The sequence below is a fragment of the Eucyclogobius newberryi genome, unplaced genomic scaffold, assembly GCF_026437365.1.
Source record: "Eucyclogobius newberryi isolate DKJ021-1_F unplaced genomic scaffold, fEucNew1.0.hap1 SCAF_8, whole genome shotgun sequence".
NCBI lineage: Eukaryota > Metazoa > Chordata > Actinopteri > Gobiiformes > Gobiidae > Eucyclogobius > Eucyclogobius newberryi.
In genome coordinates, this window is record NW_027316500.1 from 30,432,143 (window position 1) to 30,448,381 (window position 16,239).

Here is a 16,239-nt window from a genome sequence, read left to right on the forward strand (position 1 = left end):
TGCCTGAGGTATGAGTTTAATGCCATTCGGTGTTACCTACGAGGCAAAGGCATCTCCATGGAGACGAGTACAGAAACGTTGCATCGTGCAGCTTTTGTTGTGGTCACTGTAACAGACGTTCAGTTCTGTTCTTGGATTGTGATTGTGAAGTTACAGCTCGTTTTGTGTTGAGGAAAAATGGCCCTGTCCCTGAACGAAATGGAATAAAATATACAATACAAAATACAACACAAAATACAACAAATGAAATCAATGAAATCAATTTAATCAAATAAATCAAATATATAATACAATTAAAATACATTAAAATATAAGATACAATGCAAATCAAAATAAAAACAAATTAGACTGAAAAGGCACATAAATGAAAATATATAACGTACTATAAAAGAATGATGGAAGCAAGTTAAATGTAGTAAAACATTTTTTTCTTTTCTTTTTTTTTCTTTTTTTTTAAACCTCCATCTGTGTGTTAGTTTTCTGTCTTGGAAGTGGCGGCGCTCCCTCACGTTGGACTCCGCTGCCTCTAGACTATACTCTGTCCTCAAGATGTGAAAATGTCCAAGTATTAAACCCACTTCTGCGTCTGTGCCTGTGCCCAGAGCGGCAGCTGCTTTTGCTTTCTTTCCCCTCCACCATTTTCTGTCATTTTCGGATACGTCGCTGGCTTTTTCTGACGCTCCTCGCTGCGGGGGAAGCGCATCTAAATTTAAAATGTACTCTGAAAATGTCAAACATCTTTGGCATTTGGAGAGATCTTCGGGGAGTCTCTGCTATGCAAATGTTACGTTAAATGTTATCAAGTTTCTCGTCGTTATCTTCTGCGTAGATGGTAAAAGACGCTTGTTCTACGGGAGCAATTCACCATCTAAAAAGCACAATCAAATGATTTTAATTCTTTAAAATGAAGCTAATCTAGAGAAAAGTCCCCAGGCTTTGCACTTGTCCAGTTCCATTGAGGGATGGGTCAAATGCAGAGGACGTATTTGACATTCTGGGTCAATAAAATGTGCCGTGACTCTTAATTTTAGTCCCTAGTCATTTTATCGAATACTTCACCGATCACCTTGTCAAATTTAAAGTTACATGGGCACTTTTTGCAAATTGATATACTTAATTTTCTTCCTAAACTGTTTAATTTGGTAATATTTTAGTCTGATGTAACACAGACTCAAAAACAGATGAAAAGCACCGTCTTAACCGAGGCTTTTACTTGAAGCATGACGATATTTCTCATATTTATCGATTGCATTTTGTGTTCCATTTGATCCTTTTCTTATTAAAACAATTAAAATGCTGCATTGTTAATCTTAATTTCACAAACGCGGCAGGTGTTTAGTGGTTAGTCTAGCCCAGCTTTACTTTCACTACATCGTACGCACTTAGACCCTGGTTTATTACATATTCAGATGGTTAAACGATGGACTGAATGTGTTTCTCTTCAGGATGGAGTGAACTGGCTTTCCTTCCTGAACAAATACAAACTCCACGGGATCCTGTGCGACGACATGGGTTTGGGCAAGACCCTGCAGTCCATCTGTATCCTGGCAGGAGACCACTACCTCAGGTACGACCGGGGGGCTCGACTTGCAACGTACGTTTAAGATGAGAGAGTCACTCCAAAGGGAAATATAGTGTTAAAATGTGTGAACCGTGAGCTGACCCCGAGCACAGCTGACTTTCTGATACGCGACTAATACTTTTAATTTATTTATTTATTAAAAAGAAAATTAACTAAAATCAGAAGAATAAAGAGGGAAAAAAGGTACTGTAATTTCTGGACTATTAAGTGGCACCTTTTTTCATAGTTTTGGCCGGGGTGCGACTTATACTCCAGAGCAACTTATATGCGATATTATTTGTCATTTTCACACTGGCAACCACAAGAGGGCGCTCTGGGCCCTTAAGCGACGCAGAAGAAGAATCTGCACTTCCTCTTCCTCTGGAGTTTGTGGAGTTGTTTAGAAGTGACACAGAGGAAGAAGAATTCAATGGATTTAGTGATTTGGGGTAAAACTGATGCTTTGGTAAACTTGTTAGCATGTTCTTTATGCTATAGTTATCTGAATAACTTCATATGTTACGTTAACATACCAGACACTTACCACAGTTCTGTCTGTGCCTCATGTAGCTGAAGGTGTTAGCGTTAGCATACGTCATGTAGCTGAAGGTTTAAGCATTAGCATACGTCATGTAGCTGAAGGTGTTAGTGTTAGCATACGTCATGTAGCTGAAGGTGTTAGTGTTAGCATACGTCATGTAGCTGAAGGTGTTAGTGTTAGCATACGTCATGTAGCTGAAGGTTTAAGCATTAGCATACGTCATGTAGCTGAATGTGTTAGCGTTAGCATATGTCATGTAGCTGAAGGTGTTAGTGTTAGCATACGTCATGTAGCTGAAGGTGTTAGTGTTAGCATACGTCATGTAGCTGAAGGTGTTAGTGTTGGCATACGTCATGTAGCTGAAGGTGTTAGTGTTAGCATACGTCATGTAGCTGAAGGTTTAAGCATTAGCATACGTCATGTAGCTGAATGTGTTAGCGTTAGCATATGTCATGTAGCTGAAGGTGTTAGTGTTAGCATACGTCATGTAGCTGAAGGTGTTAGTGTTGGCATACGTCATGTAGCTGAAGGTGTTAGTGTTAGCATACGTCATGTAGCTGAATGTGTTAGCGTTAGCATATGTCATGTAGCTGAAGGTGTTAGTGTTAGCATACGTCATGTAGCTGAAGGTGTTAGCGTTAGCATACGTCATGTAGCTGAAGGTGTTAGTGTTAGCATACGTCATGTAGCTGAAGGTGTTAGTGTTAGCATACGTCATGTAGCTGAAGGTGTTAGTGTTGGCATACGTCATGTAGCTGAAGGTGTTAGTGTTAGCATACGTCATGTAGCTGAATGTGTTAGCGTTAGCATATGTCATGTAGCTGAAGGTGTTAGTGTTAGCATACGTCATGTAGCTGAAGGTGTTAGCGTTAGCATACGTCATGTAGCTGAAGGTGTTAGTGTTAGCATACGTCATGTAGCTGAAGGTGTTAGTGTTAGCATACGTCATGTAGCTGAAGGTGTTAGTGTTAGCATACGTACACCTATTCACCATGTTCTCTCATCTGTTATTTTAAATTTCAAGATTAAATGTCTTGTTCTTGGTCTTGGATTTGATCAAATACATTTCCCCCAAAAATGTGACTTATATATGTTTTTTTTCTTCTATTATGCATTTTTTGGCTGGTGCGACCTATAGTCCGGAAAATACAGTCAATTCGAAGATAAAATTTAAGAAAAATAAGGCATCCATAGAAAAAGGTTGAGGCGCACACGTTTCATCACTGCAAACTTATCTTTTCTCGTCCTTCCCCGTCTTGTCCTCCAGAGTGCAGGAGTACTCGAGGACCAAAGCGCCTGACTGCAGCCCCCTGCCCTCCATCGTGGTCTGCCCTCCGACGCTGACGGGACACTGGGTCGATGAGGTCGGAAAGTTCTGCTCCAAAGAGTTCCTGAACCCTCTGCACTACACGGGGCCGCCCACTGAACGCATGAGGCAAGACTTTACAGAGGATAAATCTGACTAGAACTAAAGTTAAACTGGGATCTGAACTGGCTTTTACTTTGTGATCCAGCTTTGATCTTCTTCTAGACGAGTAAAATTGTTTCCAATGTTGATTCCCTCAGACTTTTAAACCATGTTATTCAAATGATGATTACTGTGAGGAGAAAACATCCAAATGTAAAGATTATCTTGATTATTACTGTGAAATCTTTAATATTCTAATAATAATAATAATATTCTAATAATAATTCTCCTGGTCTGACACGTTACTATTCCTGAAGTTTTTGACCGGCTTTACAGAATTTTCTTTATGAAATACAAAATAAAGTTTAATATGACAAAAACGGCCTGATTAAAAAAAGTTATTTACATTACATGTGCATTTTTTATATTGACAAAAAGACTTATTTTAATATTTTGCGTCTAAAATGGTCACAATTATCTTTTTTTTTTTTTTGTGGTTCTTTTGATAAAAATGTGACCTGAATAATCACGATTTTCGATTATAATTAATAATCTTGTAACAGTCATTCGCCCCGCCTTCCTCATGTTTCTAAATTGCCTTCTCTCGTATGTGAAATCGAATCTGACTTGTGCGTTTCATTTCCCAGGTTGCAGCACCTGGTGAAGAAACACAATCTCGTCGTGGCTTCGTACGACGTCGTTCGAAATGACATTGACTTCTTTAAGTGAGTTCTATTTAAATACAATAGATTTATGGAGCAAAATAAGGGGAATAAACCAGTGAAATGATCAGTTTTTGTCACCTTTTAGAGGCTCATAAATGTAGATGCTTTTGCCTTGTGTGTGCAGGAATATTAAGTTTAATTACTGTATCCTTGACGAGGGCCACGTCATCAAAAACGGGAAAACCAAACTCTCCAAAGCGATCAAGCAGGTGGCGGCCAACTTTAGGCTCATTTTGTCCGGAACGCCGATCCAGGTATTTACATCGTCTGCATTTACGTTGAATAGCTGCAGTGAGAGTTCCTAATGTTGTCTTCTCGCTCCAGAATAACGTCCTGGAGCTGTGGTCGCTGTTCGATTTCCTGATGCCCGGTTTCCTCGGCACCGAGCGGCAGTTTGCGGCGCGTTACGGAAAACCGATCCTCGCCAGTCGAGACGCAAAGAGTTCATCCCGAGAGCAGGAAGCAGGTGACGAGCGGCCGCCGTTCAGGAGATTCTCTTTAGGACAAAACGTGCAGAAGTAGGACAAAAGATGACCTTCCAGAATGTTTTAGTTTTGTAGATTGTTCAGGGGGACGTGGGAGTATTAAATAATTTGTACGTATGTAATAGTAATTACAATTATTTCATGTTTAAACTCACATTCTGTTGTCTAGAATAATATTTTTTTCATATTAATAATAATAATAATAATAATAATAATAATAATAATACAAAACTTGATGATGATAATAATAATAATAATAATAATAATAATATTATTAGGCCCTAGCGCCACAATCTGGCGAGAGGCCTATTAATCTCGTAAGGCCGTGCAAAGCACGGCTGCGAAAGTGCGCACGTAGTGCGCACGAAATCAAGCGCGAAGCGCTCCCCCACTTCCAAACACTCACTAACGCACTCCTTCACTCATGCACGCCTCGTGCATACTAATTAGTAGTAGGAAAATGGAGCGTTACCGTTGTAAACGGGCGAAGCCCGTGCAAAAGTGCGCACTAAACGAGCACTTTACATATAAAGCACTCATTTGCGCTAAGTAGCTCACGAATACGTTCCCCATCTCTTGCATGTTCCGTGCATATAAGCATGTAATGCAAAAATTGAACATTATTACTGTATAGAGGGCCAAAAACACAAAGTGGGCGGAGCCCACTCAAAATTAACGAAAGTACCCGTCAGTGACCAGGGACCCACACCATGAGGTAGGAAAGCGCGAGCGCTTTCCGAAAATGTATAGTTTATGATATTTGAAAAATGGGAAACATTGTTTTCGCATCGGAATATTATTCTTTCTTTCTTTCTTCTCGGGACCAACCCCCCTATTTTTCACCCAGTGAACATTGACGAAAAGTCACAAAAATTTGCACACCTCTAAAAATCGTGCCTCTCTACATTCTGGCTATTTCCCTTTTCTAAAATAAAAAAATTGGCGCGTCAGCGCCCCCAAATGTACCAAAAATGCATTGAGAGATGGGAAATGACCCAAAAAAATCGGATTGTAGAATCATGAAATTTGGCGCAGAGGTAGATGGTGACAAGAGAAGTAAAAAATATTACGGCAACGCCGTCCGCCCAACCAAATGTCGGCCATATTGCTTCAAAAATGGCTAAACATGACTTTGGACTTTTTCCAAACGTCGTACTTTTACGAACTCCTCCCAGGGCGTTGGCCCTAAAAAGCTGAAATTTGGTGAAAATGCTACTGAGGAGTGGGACATCAAAAGTTATTCAAATTACATTGATACCTCTCACGGTCTCTGTGCGGCGAAGCCGCAAACTGTAGCAAGAATTTCAGAAATCTCCCAAATTTAACATTTCTGCCGTTTGCGCAGATAAAGTCCGAATTGCGTCAAATTAGAATCAGTTTTTAAACTCTTTGCCCTAAACCTACACGAAGTGAAATAAATTAATTTGGAGCCACAGCGCCCCCTACAGATCTTGTATGGAGGTTAAATGTTTAGTTTTGCGAAATTTTATGAAATTTGACACACAACTCAATTTTAGAATCCCCATCAAAAAAAGTCAATGAGACCCATGTCATAATTGTTATGGTTTTGCCGTAACGATGACCGAAACCTTCCATGTTATTCCAATGGGGAAATCGCCAGAACATGTTTACACTTTAGACTTTCACAAACTCCTCCCAGGGCGTTAGCCCTATTAACCTGAAATTTGGTGAGACTCATCTTCAGGTGTGGACCATCAAAAGTTATACACATTTTTATTCAAAGAGTCACGGTGTCTGTGCGGTAAAGCCGCACATTTTGCCAAGAATTCAAAATAGAATTGCTTTTTGATGGTAAAACAAAGGGGAGAAGATGTGACAGCGTCACAGATTCAGCAGTAGGCGTAATAAAAGGACAATTGGGGCGCGTTAGCGCCCCCTCCTCTTGCGGTGTGGCGGCGGCGTGGCGAGGACCGATCATTGCCGCTTGCGGCTATATTTATTATTATTATTATTATTAACTAGATGATAACTAAAAATAAATAATAAAAATAATTCTGAACACAAACAATTATTTTATTTTTTAAACTTGCATTCTGTTGACTTGAATATTTTTTATTTAATTTTTATATATATTTTACATTTTTTAACACATAAAAACGAGACCTGCAAGAGAACAGGCATAAATCAAAAACTGTAGACATCCAACAAAAAACATGGTCCACGAAACCCAAAGAAAACGTCTCATTTAGTCCAAAGTCCGACAAAAATTTATCCTTTTTCAAATTAAGTGTGAATAATTTTTTCTTCATTTTATCAAAATTGGTCACAATACAAATTGATTATAATTTCTCACAAAATACAGTCCAAATTCATTCTCCACTGTCTGAACTTTGTAGTTTTGATAATCAGTCGACTAGTCACAATAAAGCTGTTGTGTTTCACAGACTCTAAAACACATACAAAAAACATTTAATTTTCATCAATAAAACACTTAGATATTCTCATTCTAGAATTCTCACTCACCATAGCCCAACCTTTATTTAATTGATAACATATAAATTACTCATTTATTTATTTTCCTGTTCCAAACCACATGCTTTTACTGACACGGGATTGGCTGTCGACCTCTTAGTCAACACTTGTTAGTTTTCGATTTGAAATGATCGGATCTTCCATTCGTAGACGTCCAGCTGGTTCTACACTCGACTGGAGACCATCTGTAACTCGTTCTTTCTCGTCTTTCTTCACGTTCTTCGCTGCAATTATCCATTTTCCACACGCGATGCAAACTCTGTCATATTTAAACCCTTGTGTCGTATTTAAACCCTTGTGTCGTATTTAAACCCTTGTGTCGTATTTAAACCCTTGTGTCGTATTTAAACCCTTGTGTCGTATTTAAACCCTTGTGTCGTATTTAAACCCTTGTGTTGTGGCTCGTTGCAGGTGTTTTGGCGATGGAGGCTCTTCACAGACAGGTCCTGCCCTTCCTCTTGAGGAGAATGAAGGAGGACGTGCTTCAAGACCTGCCTCCCAAAATAATCCAGGACTATTACTGCAACCTCAGCCCACTGCAGGTACGCGGCTGTCGCACTGAAGCGTCACCGACCACAGCAAAGGCCCCGTCCTCCTGGTTTTTAAGGGCCAGTTCCATTTTAAAGCTTTGAAAACGAACAATAACATCTAAAACTTGAACCGGGAGCCAGTGCAAAGATGCTAAAGTCGGAGTGATGTGCGCTCGTTTTCTGGTTCCTGTTCGAAAAGGCGCTGCAGTGTTATTGCCGTAAGTGGGAAAGTGCATTGTCACTATTAAATGCCAGAAAATAAATTGCATTACAGTAGTCGAAACGAGATGAGATAAATGCTTACTCCTTTCAGAATAGTCCAAATGTTTTTCATGTAGTTGATCAGAAATGTGCTGTCGCTCCTCGAAAGACTTAGAAACGAACGCAGCCGGGCGCATAACGACTTCGCAGCCGGGCGCATAACGACTTCGCAGCCGGGCGCATAACGACTTCGCAGCCGGGCGCATAACGACTTCGCAGCCGGGCGCATAACGACTTCGCAGCCGGGCGCATAACGACTTCGCAGCCGGGCGCATAACGACTTCGCAGCCGGGCGCATAACGACTTCGCAGCCGGGCGCATAACGACTTCGCAGCCGGGCGCATAACGACTTCGCAGCCGGGCGCATAACGACTTCGCAGCCGGGCGCATAACGACTTCGCAGCCGGGCGCATAACGACTTGGCCGCTCTTGCCGTTTCAAAGCCTCTCTCGTTTTCCCTCCCCTCAGGTCCAGTTGTACGAGGACTTTGCCAAGTCGCGGGCCAAAGCCAGCGTGGACGACAGCATTTCTGTGTCGGCGGCTGAAGAGGAGGAAAAGCCCAAACTCAAGGCCACGGGACACGTTTTCCAGGTAAAAGACGTCACAAACGACCTGCTATTGATGACACATGTTATGTTAAGTTATGTAAGCAAAGTATACTTTATATCTCATAAATTGCAGAACAAAAAGAAAATAGTCTACTTGAACGTTGTTATTAATGTACATATTAACACAAGGATTGAACACGAACGGTAATAAATAAAATACTTATTCAATAAATACATGAGGCTGAGCCAAATAATGTCTGTTTGCCGTAACCCGACCGCTCCAGTATAAATCTGGCCGACTGAAACACAAATATCAGCGTTTTGTCAAAATGACGCCAAATTATTTTATTTTACTAATATTTCGCCGACTCACCGACCGTATTTTCCTAAAGCGCTGCGTAGAATGATTTTAATGTGCTCATGCCGTTCTGAGTCATGGTGTGGCTTCATGTTAAATTTGACCTGCGCTTTGCATTCTGGGAGGGAAACACGCCCATCAGCGTCATCACAACAAACATGGCGGCGCCCGTGTCCCCCGCATGTTACCCCCGCATGTGTTGTGTGTTTTTGATGAAAAGGAGAGATTTTGTATTCTCCATTTGTCATTTTGATGTAATAATGCTGTTGTTTTGTCATAAAGTCTTGTCGCTCGTGTTGTAGAGTCTTCACTCCACATAACGGCTCTGTGTCAGTAAACGCTTGGATCCTTTCTCGATTGTTCGCACTCGTCCTTTTCCCAGACCCGCCAAACGTTTAAAACCTCTCCCGTCTCGTCCCCCCCAGGCTCTGCAGTACCTGAGGAAGCTGTGCAACCACCCGAGCCTGGTCCTGACGCCTCAGCATCCCGAGTACAAGCGCATCTCCGAGCAGCTCGCCGCGCAGTGCTCCAACCTGCGAGACATTCAGCACGCACCCAAGCTGTCCGCACTCAAGCAGGTTTGTGCTCACCCGAAACACTATAAAGGGTCCTCTACTGCCCCTTTAGTCATCCCTCTACTGCCCCTTTAGTCCTCCCTCTACTGCCCCTTTAGTCCTCCCTCTACTGCCCCTTTAGTCATCCCTCTACTGCCCCTTTAGTCCTCCCTCTACTGCCCCTTTAGTCCTCCCTCTACTGCCCCTTTAGTCCTCCCTCTACTGCCCCTTTAGTCATCCCTCTACTGCCCCTTTAGTCCTCCCTCTACTGCCCCTTTAGTCCTCCCTCTACTGCCCCTTTAGTCATCCCTCTACTGCCCCTTTAGTCATCCCTCTACTGCCCCTTTAGTCCTCCTCTACTGCCCCTTTAGTCCTCCCTCTACTGCCCCTTTAGTCCTCCCTCTACTGCCCCTTTAGTCCTCCCTCTACTGCCCCTTTAGTCCTCCCTCTACTGCCCCTTTAGTCATCCCTCTACTGCCCCTTTAGTCATCCCTCTACTGCCCCTTTAGTCCTCCCTCTACTGCCCCTTTAGTCCTCCCTCTACTGCCCCTTTAGTCATCCCTCTACTGCACCTTTAGTCATCCCTCTACTGCCCCTTTAGTCCTCCTCTACTGCCCCTTTAGTCCTCCTCTACTGCCCCTTTAGTCATCCCTCTACTGCCCCTTTAGTCCTCCCTCTACTGCCCCTTTAGTCATCCCTCTACTGCCCCTTTAGTCCTCCCTCTACTACCCCTTTAGTCCTCCCTCTACTGCCCCTTTAGTCCTCCCTCTACTGCCCCTTTAGTCCTCCCTCTACTGCCCCTTTAGTCCTCCCTCTACTGCCCCTTTAGTCATCCCTCTACTGCCCCTTTAGTCCTCCCTCTACTGCCCCTTTAGTCATCCCTCTACTGCCCCTTTAGTCATCCCTCTACTGCCCCTTTAGTCCTCCTCTACTGCCCCTTTAGTCCTCCCTCTACTGCCCCTTTAGTCCTCCCTCTACTGCCCCTTTAGTCATCCCTCTACTGCCCCTTTAGTCATCCCTCTACTGCCCCTTTAGTCCTCCTCTACTGCCCCTTTAGTCATCCCTCTACTGCCCCTTTAGTCATCCCTCACACATTTAAATAGTTTGTTCCGTGTCGTGTGTCTCAGAACGTTTAGCGCAGTTGAAGTCGTTTTCTCGTCTAGTTTTGAGGTTTGTTCGTGGTCAAACTCCAGATGCAGGAGTTTGAGAAGTGTCAGTGACGACTTAGAAATGCAGCGCAACCTTAGAGATGATTCCAGGCCTCTCCTCTTTCACCTCTCTCCTCCTCACCTCTCACCTCTCTCCTCCTCCCCTCTCACCTCTCTCCTCCTCACCTCTCACCTCTCTCCTCCTCACCTCTCACCTCTCTCCTCCTCACCTCTCACCTCTCTCCTCCTCACCTCTCACCTCTCTCCTCCTCCCCTCTCACCTCTCTCCTCCTCACCTCTCACCTCTCTCCTCCTCACCTCTCACCTCTCTCCTCCTCCCCTCTCACCTCTCTCCTCCTCCCCTCTCACCTCTCTCCTCCTCACCTCTCTCCTCCTCCCCTCTCTCCTCCTCCCCTCTCACCTCTCTCCTCCTCACCTCTCTCCTCCTCCCCTCACCTCTCTCCTCCTCACCTCTCACCTCTCTCCTCCTCCCCTCACCTCTCTCCTCCTCACCTCTCACCTCTCTCCTCCTCCCCTCACCTCTCTCCTCCTCACCTCTCACCTCTCTCCTCCTCCCCTCTCACCTCTCTCCTCCTCCCCTCTCACCTCTCTCCTCCTCACCTCTCACCTCTCTCCTCCTCACCTCTCTCCTCCTCTCTCCTCCTCACCTCTCACCTCTCTCCTCCTCCCCTCACCTCTCTCCTCCTCACCTCTCACCTCTCTCCTCCTCCCCTCTCACCTCTCTCCTCCTCCCCTCTCACCTCCTTTCCTCCTCCCCTCTCACCTCTCACCTCTCTCCTCCTCACCTCTCACCTCTCTCCTCCTCCCCTCACCTCTCTCCTCCTCACCTCTCTCCTCCTCCCCTCTCACCTCTCTCCTCCTCCCCTCACCTCTCTCCTCCTCCCCTCTCACCTCTCTCCTCCTCCCCTCTCACCTCTCTCCTCCTCCCCTCACCTCTCTCCTCCTCACCTCTCACCTCTCTCCTCCTCCCCTCTCACCTCTCTCCTCCTCACCTCTCTCCTCTCTCCTCCTCACCTCTCTCCTCCTCCCCTCTCACCTCTCTCCTCCTCCCCTCACCTCTCTCCTCCTCACCTCTCACCTCTCTCCTCCTCCCCTCACCTCTCTCCTCCTCACCTCTCACCTCTCTCCTCCTCCCCTCTCACCTCTCTCCTCCTCACCTCTCACCTCTCTCCTCCTCACCTCTCTCCTCCTCCCCTCTCACCTCCTTTCCTCCTCCCCTCTCACCTCTCCCCTCTCACCTCTCTCCTCCTCCCCTCTCACCTCTCTCCTCCTCCCCTCTCACCTCTCTCCTCCTCCCCTCTCACCTCTCTCCTCCTCCCCTCTCACCTCTTCCTCTCATCTCCTGTCACCTCCTCTCCCCTCTCACCACCTCTCTTGCATCTCCTCTCACCACCTCTCCTCTTCACCACCTCTCTCCTCCTCCCCTCTCACCTCTCCCCTCTCACCTCTCTCCTCCTCCCCTCTCACCTCTCTCCTCCTCCCCTCTCACCTCTCTCCTCCTCCCCTCTCACCTCTCTCCTCCTCCCCTCTCACCTCTCTCCTCCTCCCCTCTCACCTCTTCCTCTCATCTCCTGTCACCTCCTCTCCCCTCTCACCACCTCTCTTGCATCTCCTCTCACCACCTCTCCTCTTCACCACCTCTCTCCTCCTCCCCTCTCACCTTCTCTCTTTTCTCATCTCCTGTCCTCTCACCTCATCTCCTCTCCTCTCACTTCATCTCCTCTCACCTCCACCCCCCTCTCTTCTCTCTCCTCTCTCCTCTCACCTTCTCTCTCCTCTCTTCTCTCACCTCCTCTCTCCTCACCTTCTCTCTCTACCTCCTCTCCTCACCTCCTCTCCCCTCTCTCCTCCTCAGCTCCTGCTGGACTGTGGCCTGGGCGCCGGAGTCTCGTCTGAGGGTGGCACAGAGTCGGTGGTTGCCCAGCACCGGGTCCTGATCTTCTGTCAGCTCAAGAGCATGTTGGACATCGTGGAGCACGACCTGCTGAAGCCCAAACTGCCCACGGTCACTTACCTGAGGCTGGACGGGAGTGTGCCGGCCGGACAGAGACACGCCATCGTCTCCAGGTACAGACCACCTGACCTGCTTTTAGGAGAGGTTTAATTCTTTCTGAGACGACCTGGAGAGATCCACTGAGGGTTTGGGACTCCATCATGACTTTAATCTTTCACTTAAGTTCTCTTGAGCCTTTTAGTCGTTCAGTTGATTTCTTAGTCATCAACATTTGTATTAGTCCAACTGTTATTTACTGTTTAAATGAGACAACAGAAGGATAAAGACATGGACTGAGTTAGCTGAAGGTGAGTTTAATCAGACTTTTCGCTTATAAATACAGTTTTCTACAGTGTTTTTGCATACGTTCTGTTGTCATTTTGGTCTTTTGAGAGCAGTTTGCCTCTAATACACGCTACGATCTTGGAAACACAAGAGGTTTTGAGGCTTTTGTGCCTCTGTCCCACTATCGACCAATTTAAGCTGAGAATTTTACAATGTTTTGCTGTTGTATCAAAGTAATGTTCCGAGTTAATCTCTCCCCGTCTCTCTCCCTCAGGTTCAACAACGACCCCTCCATCGACGTGCTGCTCCTCACCACTCACGTCGGGGGCCTGGGCCTGAACCTGACCGGGGCCGACACGGTGGTGTTTGTGGAGCACGACTGGAACCCCATGAGGGACCTGCAGGCCATGGACCGCGCCCACCGCATCGGACAGGTTTGTTTCTCTAAAGGGGACAGAGGAACCCGGTCTGGTACGATGTGTTCGAGGCTCGAGCCATCGCCGCAGAGACGAGAGTTGGACAAGAATCTGTAACAGTTTTGAGGTCCTTCAGCCATAAACTACATCGTGAGGCTCAAAACTGCCCTTGAAAAGCCCTAAAATATCAGTTTAATCAAAGTCTGGGAACTATTGTTGTTATTCAAGCTGTAACTACAACAATTATTAGGCAATTTTAGGACTTTAGGATTTCTTTTGTTCAAATTTTAAGTAGATTAAGTTAAATTTAAGGACTCACTTTCTTATCTTTGTCATAAATCGTTGTTACATCCTTTAAATTGGTCCGTACAGTCTCCTGGCTTCACATTTACATGTTACTCTTCCTAAATGTAGGAGAACGTTACGATTTGACGTGTAATTGTGGCTCGTCGACTGTTATTTTAGTTTTTATTCATATTTGATGATCGTAATAGTGAATGGATTATACATGAAAGACTTTATTTAATCAAAATTCAGTTTTTCATAAATACTTCACCTTCTTCCTAAATGTTTGCCTTAAACTCTGGATGTGCTGTAATGGCGTCTCTCCTTCGTGCCGTGTGCGCTTCTGCTTCGTTGGCGCTGACTTTGGCGTTTCCCGCGTCCTCAGAAACGAGTGGTGAACGTTTACCGGCTCATCACCCGCGGCACGCTGGAGGAGAAGATCATGGGTCTGCAGAAGTTCAAGATGAGCATCGCCAACACCGTGATCAGCCAGGACAACGCCAGTCTGCAGAGCATGGGCACGGACCAGCTCCTCAACCTCTTCACGCTCGACAAGGTGAGGAGGGAGGGGGGAGGAGGAGGAGAGGAAGGGGGGAAGGAGAGGGGGGGAGGAGGAGGGGGGGGAGGAGGAGGGGGGGAGGAGGAGGAGGAGGAGGAGAGGAAGGGGGGAAGGAGGGAAGGAGAGGGAGGGAGGGAGGAGGAGGGAGAGGAGGGAAGGAGAGAGGAGAGGAGGGAGCAGTCTGCAGAGCATGGGCACGGACCAGCTCCTCAACCTCTTCACGCTCGACAAGGTGAGGAGGGAGGGGGGAGGAGGAGGAGAGGAAGGGGGGAAGGAGAGGGGGGGAGGAGGAGGGGGGGGAGGAGGAGGGGGGGAGGAGGAGGAGGAGGAGGAGAGGAAGGGGGGAAGGAGGGAAGGAGAGGGAGGGAGGGAGGAGGAGGGAGAGGAGGGAAGGAGAGAGGAGAGGAGGGAGCAGTCTGCAGAGCATGGGCACGGACCAGCTCCTCAACCTCTTCACGCTCGACAAGGTGAGGAGGGAGGGGGGAGGAGGAGGAGGAGGAGGAGGAGGAGGAGGAGGAGGAGGAGGAGGAGGAGGAGGAGGAGGAGGAGGAGGAGGAGGAGGAGGAGGAGGAGGAGGAGGAAGGAAGGGAGGAGGAGGAGGAGGGGGGGAGGAGGAGGAGGGGGGGAGGAGGAGGAGGAGGAGGACGGAGGAGAGGAGGAGGACGGAGGAGGACGGAGGAGAGGAGGAGGACGGAGGAGAGGAGGAGGACGGAGGGGAGGAGGAGGACAGAGGGGAGGAGGAGGACAGAGGGGAGGAGGAGGACAGAGGAGAGGAGGAGGACGGAGGAGGAGGACAGAGGAGGACAGAGGAGGACAGAGGAGGAGGACACATAATACCCTTCTTTGGGCCGATACCGATCCTGGGCCGATATATCGGTGCAATCCCCCGGCGTCGCTGCCGCTCACGTATCACACACCCAAAAGCGACTTGACCGCGACGTCTCCCATCGATACAAACGATGTTCGCTCTGTTTTTGTTCCAGGACGAAAAGGTGGAGAAGAGCGCCCCCTGCCCCTCGACTTCGGCCAAACCCTCCGTGAGCTCCGTGCTGGACGGTCTGGGCGAACTCTGGGACCAGCAACAGTACGACACGGAATACAACCTGGACAGTTTCATGCACTCCTTAAAGTAACCTCGCCCGTTCCGTGTCACCCGTGTCACCCCCGTCACCCCGGAAACACACACTCGCCACACGTTAGGTCGCGGACCAAGCCGGACCTGGTCACGACCCGTGCGCGACGCCACCGCTGCTACTTTTTACTCCCGTTCCCTGCGCGCCGCGGACACACGTTACCCGCGCCTTGAATAACGCTATATATCGTCGCCCGTATACTCTTAACGCTTCGCCGCGCAGTGTTACGTCGCCGCCCACACATTTCCAGAATCTTTAAAAGTCTTAAAACAAACTCGGTCACGCGTCGCTTCCTCCAACGGGAAAGTGTGGACTTTTTTAGGACGAAACGCGCGCGCGACGTCGAGCTGCGATTTTTGCACCTCGGACTCCAGGTGGCGCCGTGACGTTCAAGCTTTTGACAGGAAGTTGTTGTTGGGAAAATGGCGGACTCCTTTTCGAGTTGTGCGTCTGAAGCGGCGGCGCGGACGGAATCCCGGAAAAGGAGTTTTAAAAAGAAGAAGAAGAAGAAAAACAGGAAAAACGAGACGAATTGTAAATATTTCTGTAGCTGCTGCTTTTGTTTAAGATTGTGGAATTGTAATAAATTCTGCATAACTTTCAACGCTGCGACGTGTGTGGTGTTTGTGCCCAGGCCGGCCAGCAGAGGGCGTGGTAAAGCGATGATGCACAGTTTAGTTCTTTTTTTTATGACATTTTATTCCCAAAAGTCAATGACACGGACTCGATTCTTCTCCATTCTTTTATTTTATTGCCCATTCATTAGTTTTACATTGCAAATCACGTAAACGTCACTAACCGCCCGACTTTTTCACACCGATGTAATGTCAGCGATTAACACGTAAAGCTCAGCCATTTGTATTTGTCAAGAATCGAGACACTTTAGTAACAATAATACAAACTTTTTTTTTTCTTTTTTTTTTTTTCTCAAAACG

At 46.7% G+C, this 16,239-nt stretch overlaps 1 protein-coding gene across 1 annotated transcript in view; it reads left to right on the forward strand.

Annotated features, from left to right (window-relative positions):
* btaf1 (BTAF1 RNA polymerase II, B-TFIID transcription factor-associated) overlaps nucleotides 1–15,909 on the forward strand; it is a 55,184-nt gene extending 39,275 nt beyond the window's left edge. Inside the window, exons 27-38 of the mRNA XM_072436255.1 lie at nucleotides 1,446–1,567; nucleotides 3,370–3,537; nucleotides 4,158–4,235; nucleotides 4,360–4,489; nucleotides 4,560–4,701; nucleotides 7,625–7,755; nucleotides 8,473–8,595; nucleotides 9,336–9,488; nucleotides 12,489–12,700; nucleotides 13,186–13,345; nucleotides 13,998–14,168; nucleotides 15,155–15,909. Of these exons, the coding sequence (XP_072292356.1) occupies nucleotides 1,446–1,567; nucleotides 3,370–3,537; nucleotides 4,158–4,235; nucleotides 4,360–4,489; nucleotides 4,560–4,701; nucleotides 7,625–7,755; nucleotides 8,473–8,595; nucleotides 9,336–9,488; nucleotides 12,489–12,700; nucleotides 13,186–13,345; nucleotides 13,998–14,168; nucleotides 15,155–15,304 (1,740 nt within the window). The 3' untranslated portion in view covers nucleotides 15,305–15,909. The remainder of the gene's footprint in view (nucleotides 1–1,445; nucleotides 1,568–3,369; nucleotides 3,538–4,157; nucleotides 4,236–4,359; nucleotides 4,490–4,559; nucleotides 4,702–7,624; nucleotides 7,756–8,472; nucleotides 8,596–9,335; nucleotides 9,489–12,488; nucleotides 12,701–13,185; nucleotides 13,346–13,997; nucleotides 14,169–15,154) is intronic.
* The last annotated feature ends 330 nt before the right edge of the window (nucleotides 15,910–16,239 follow it).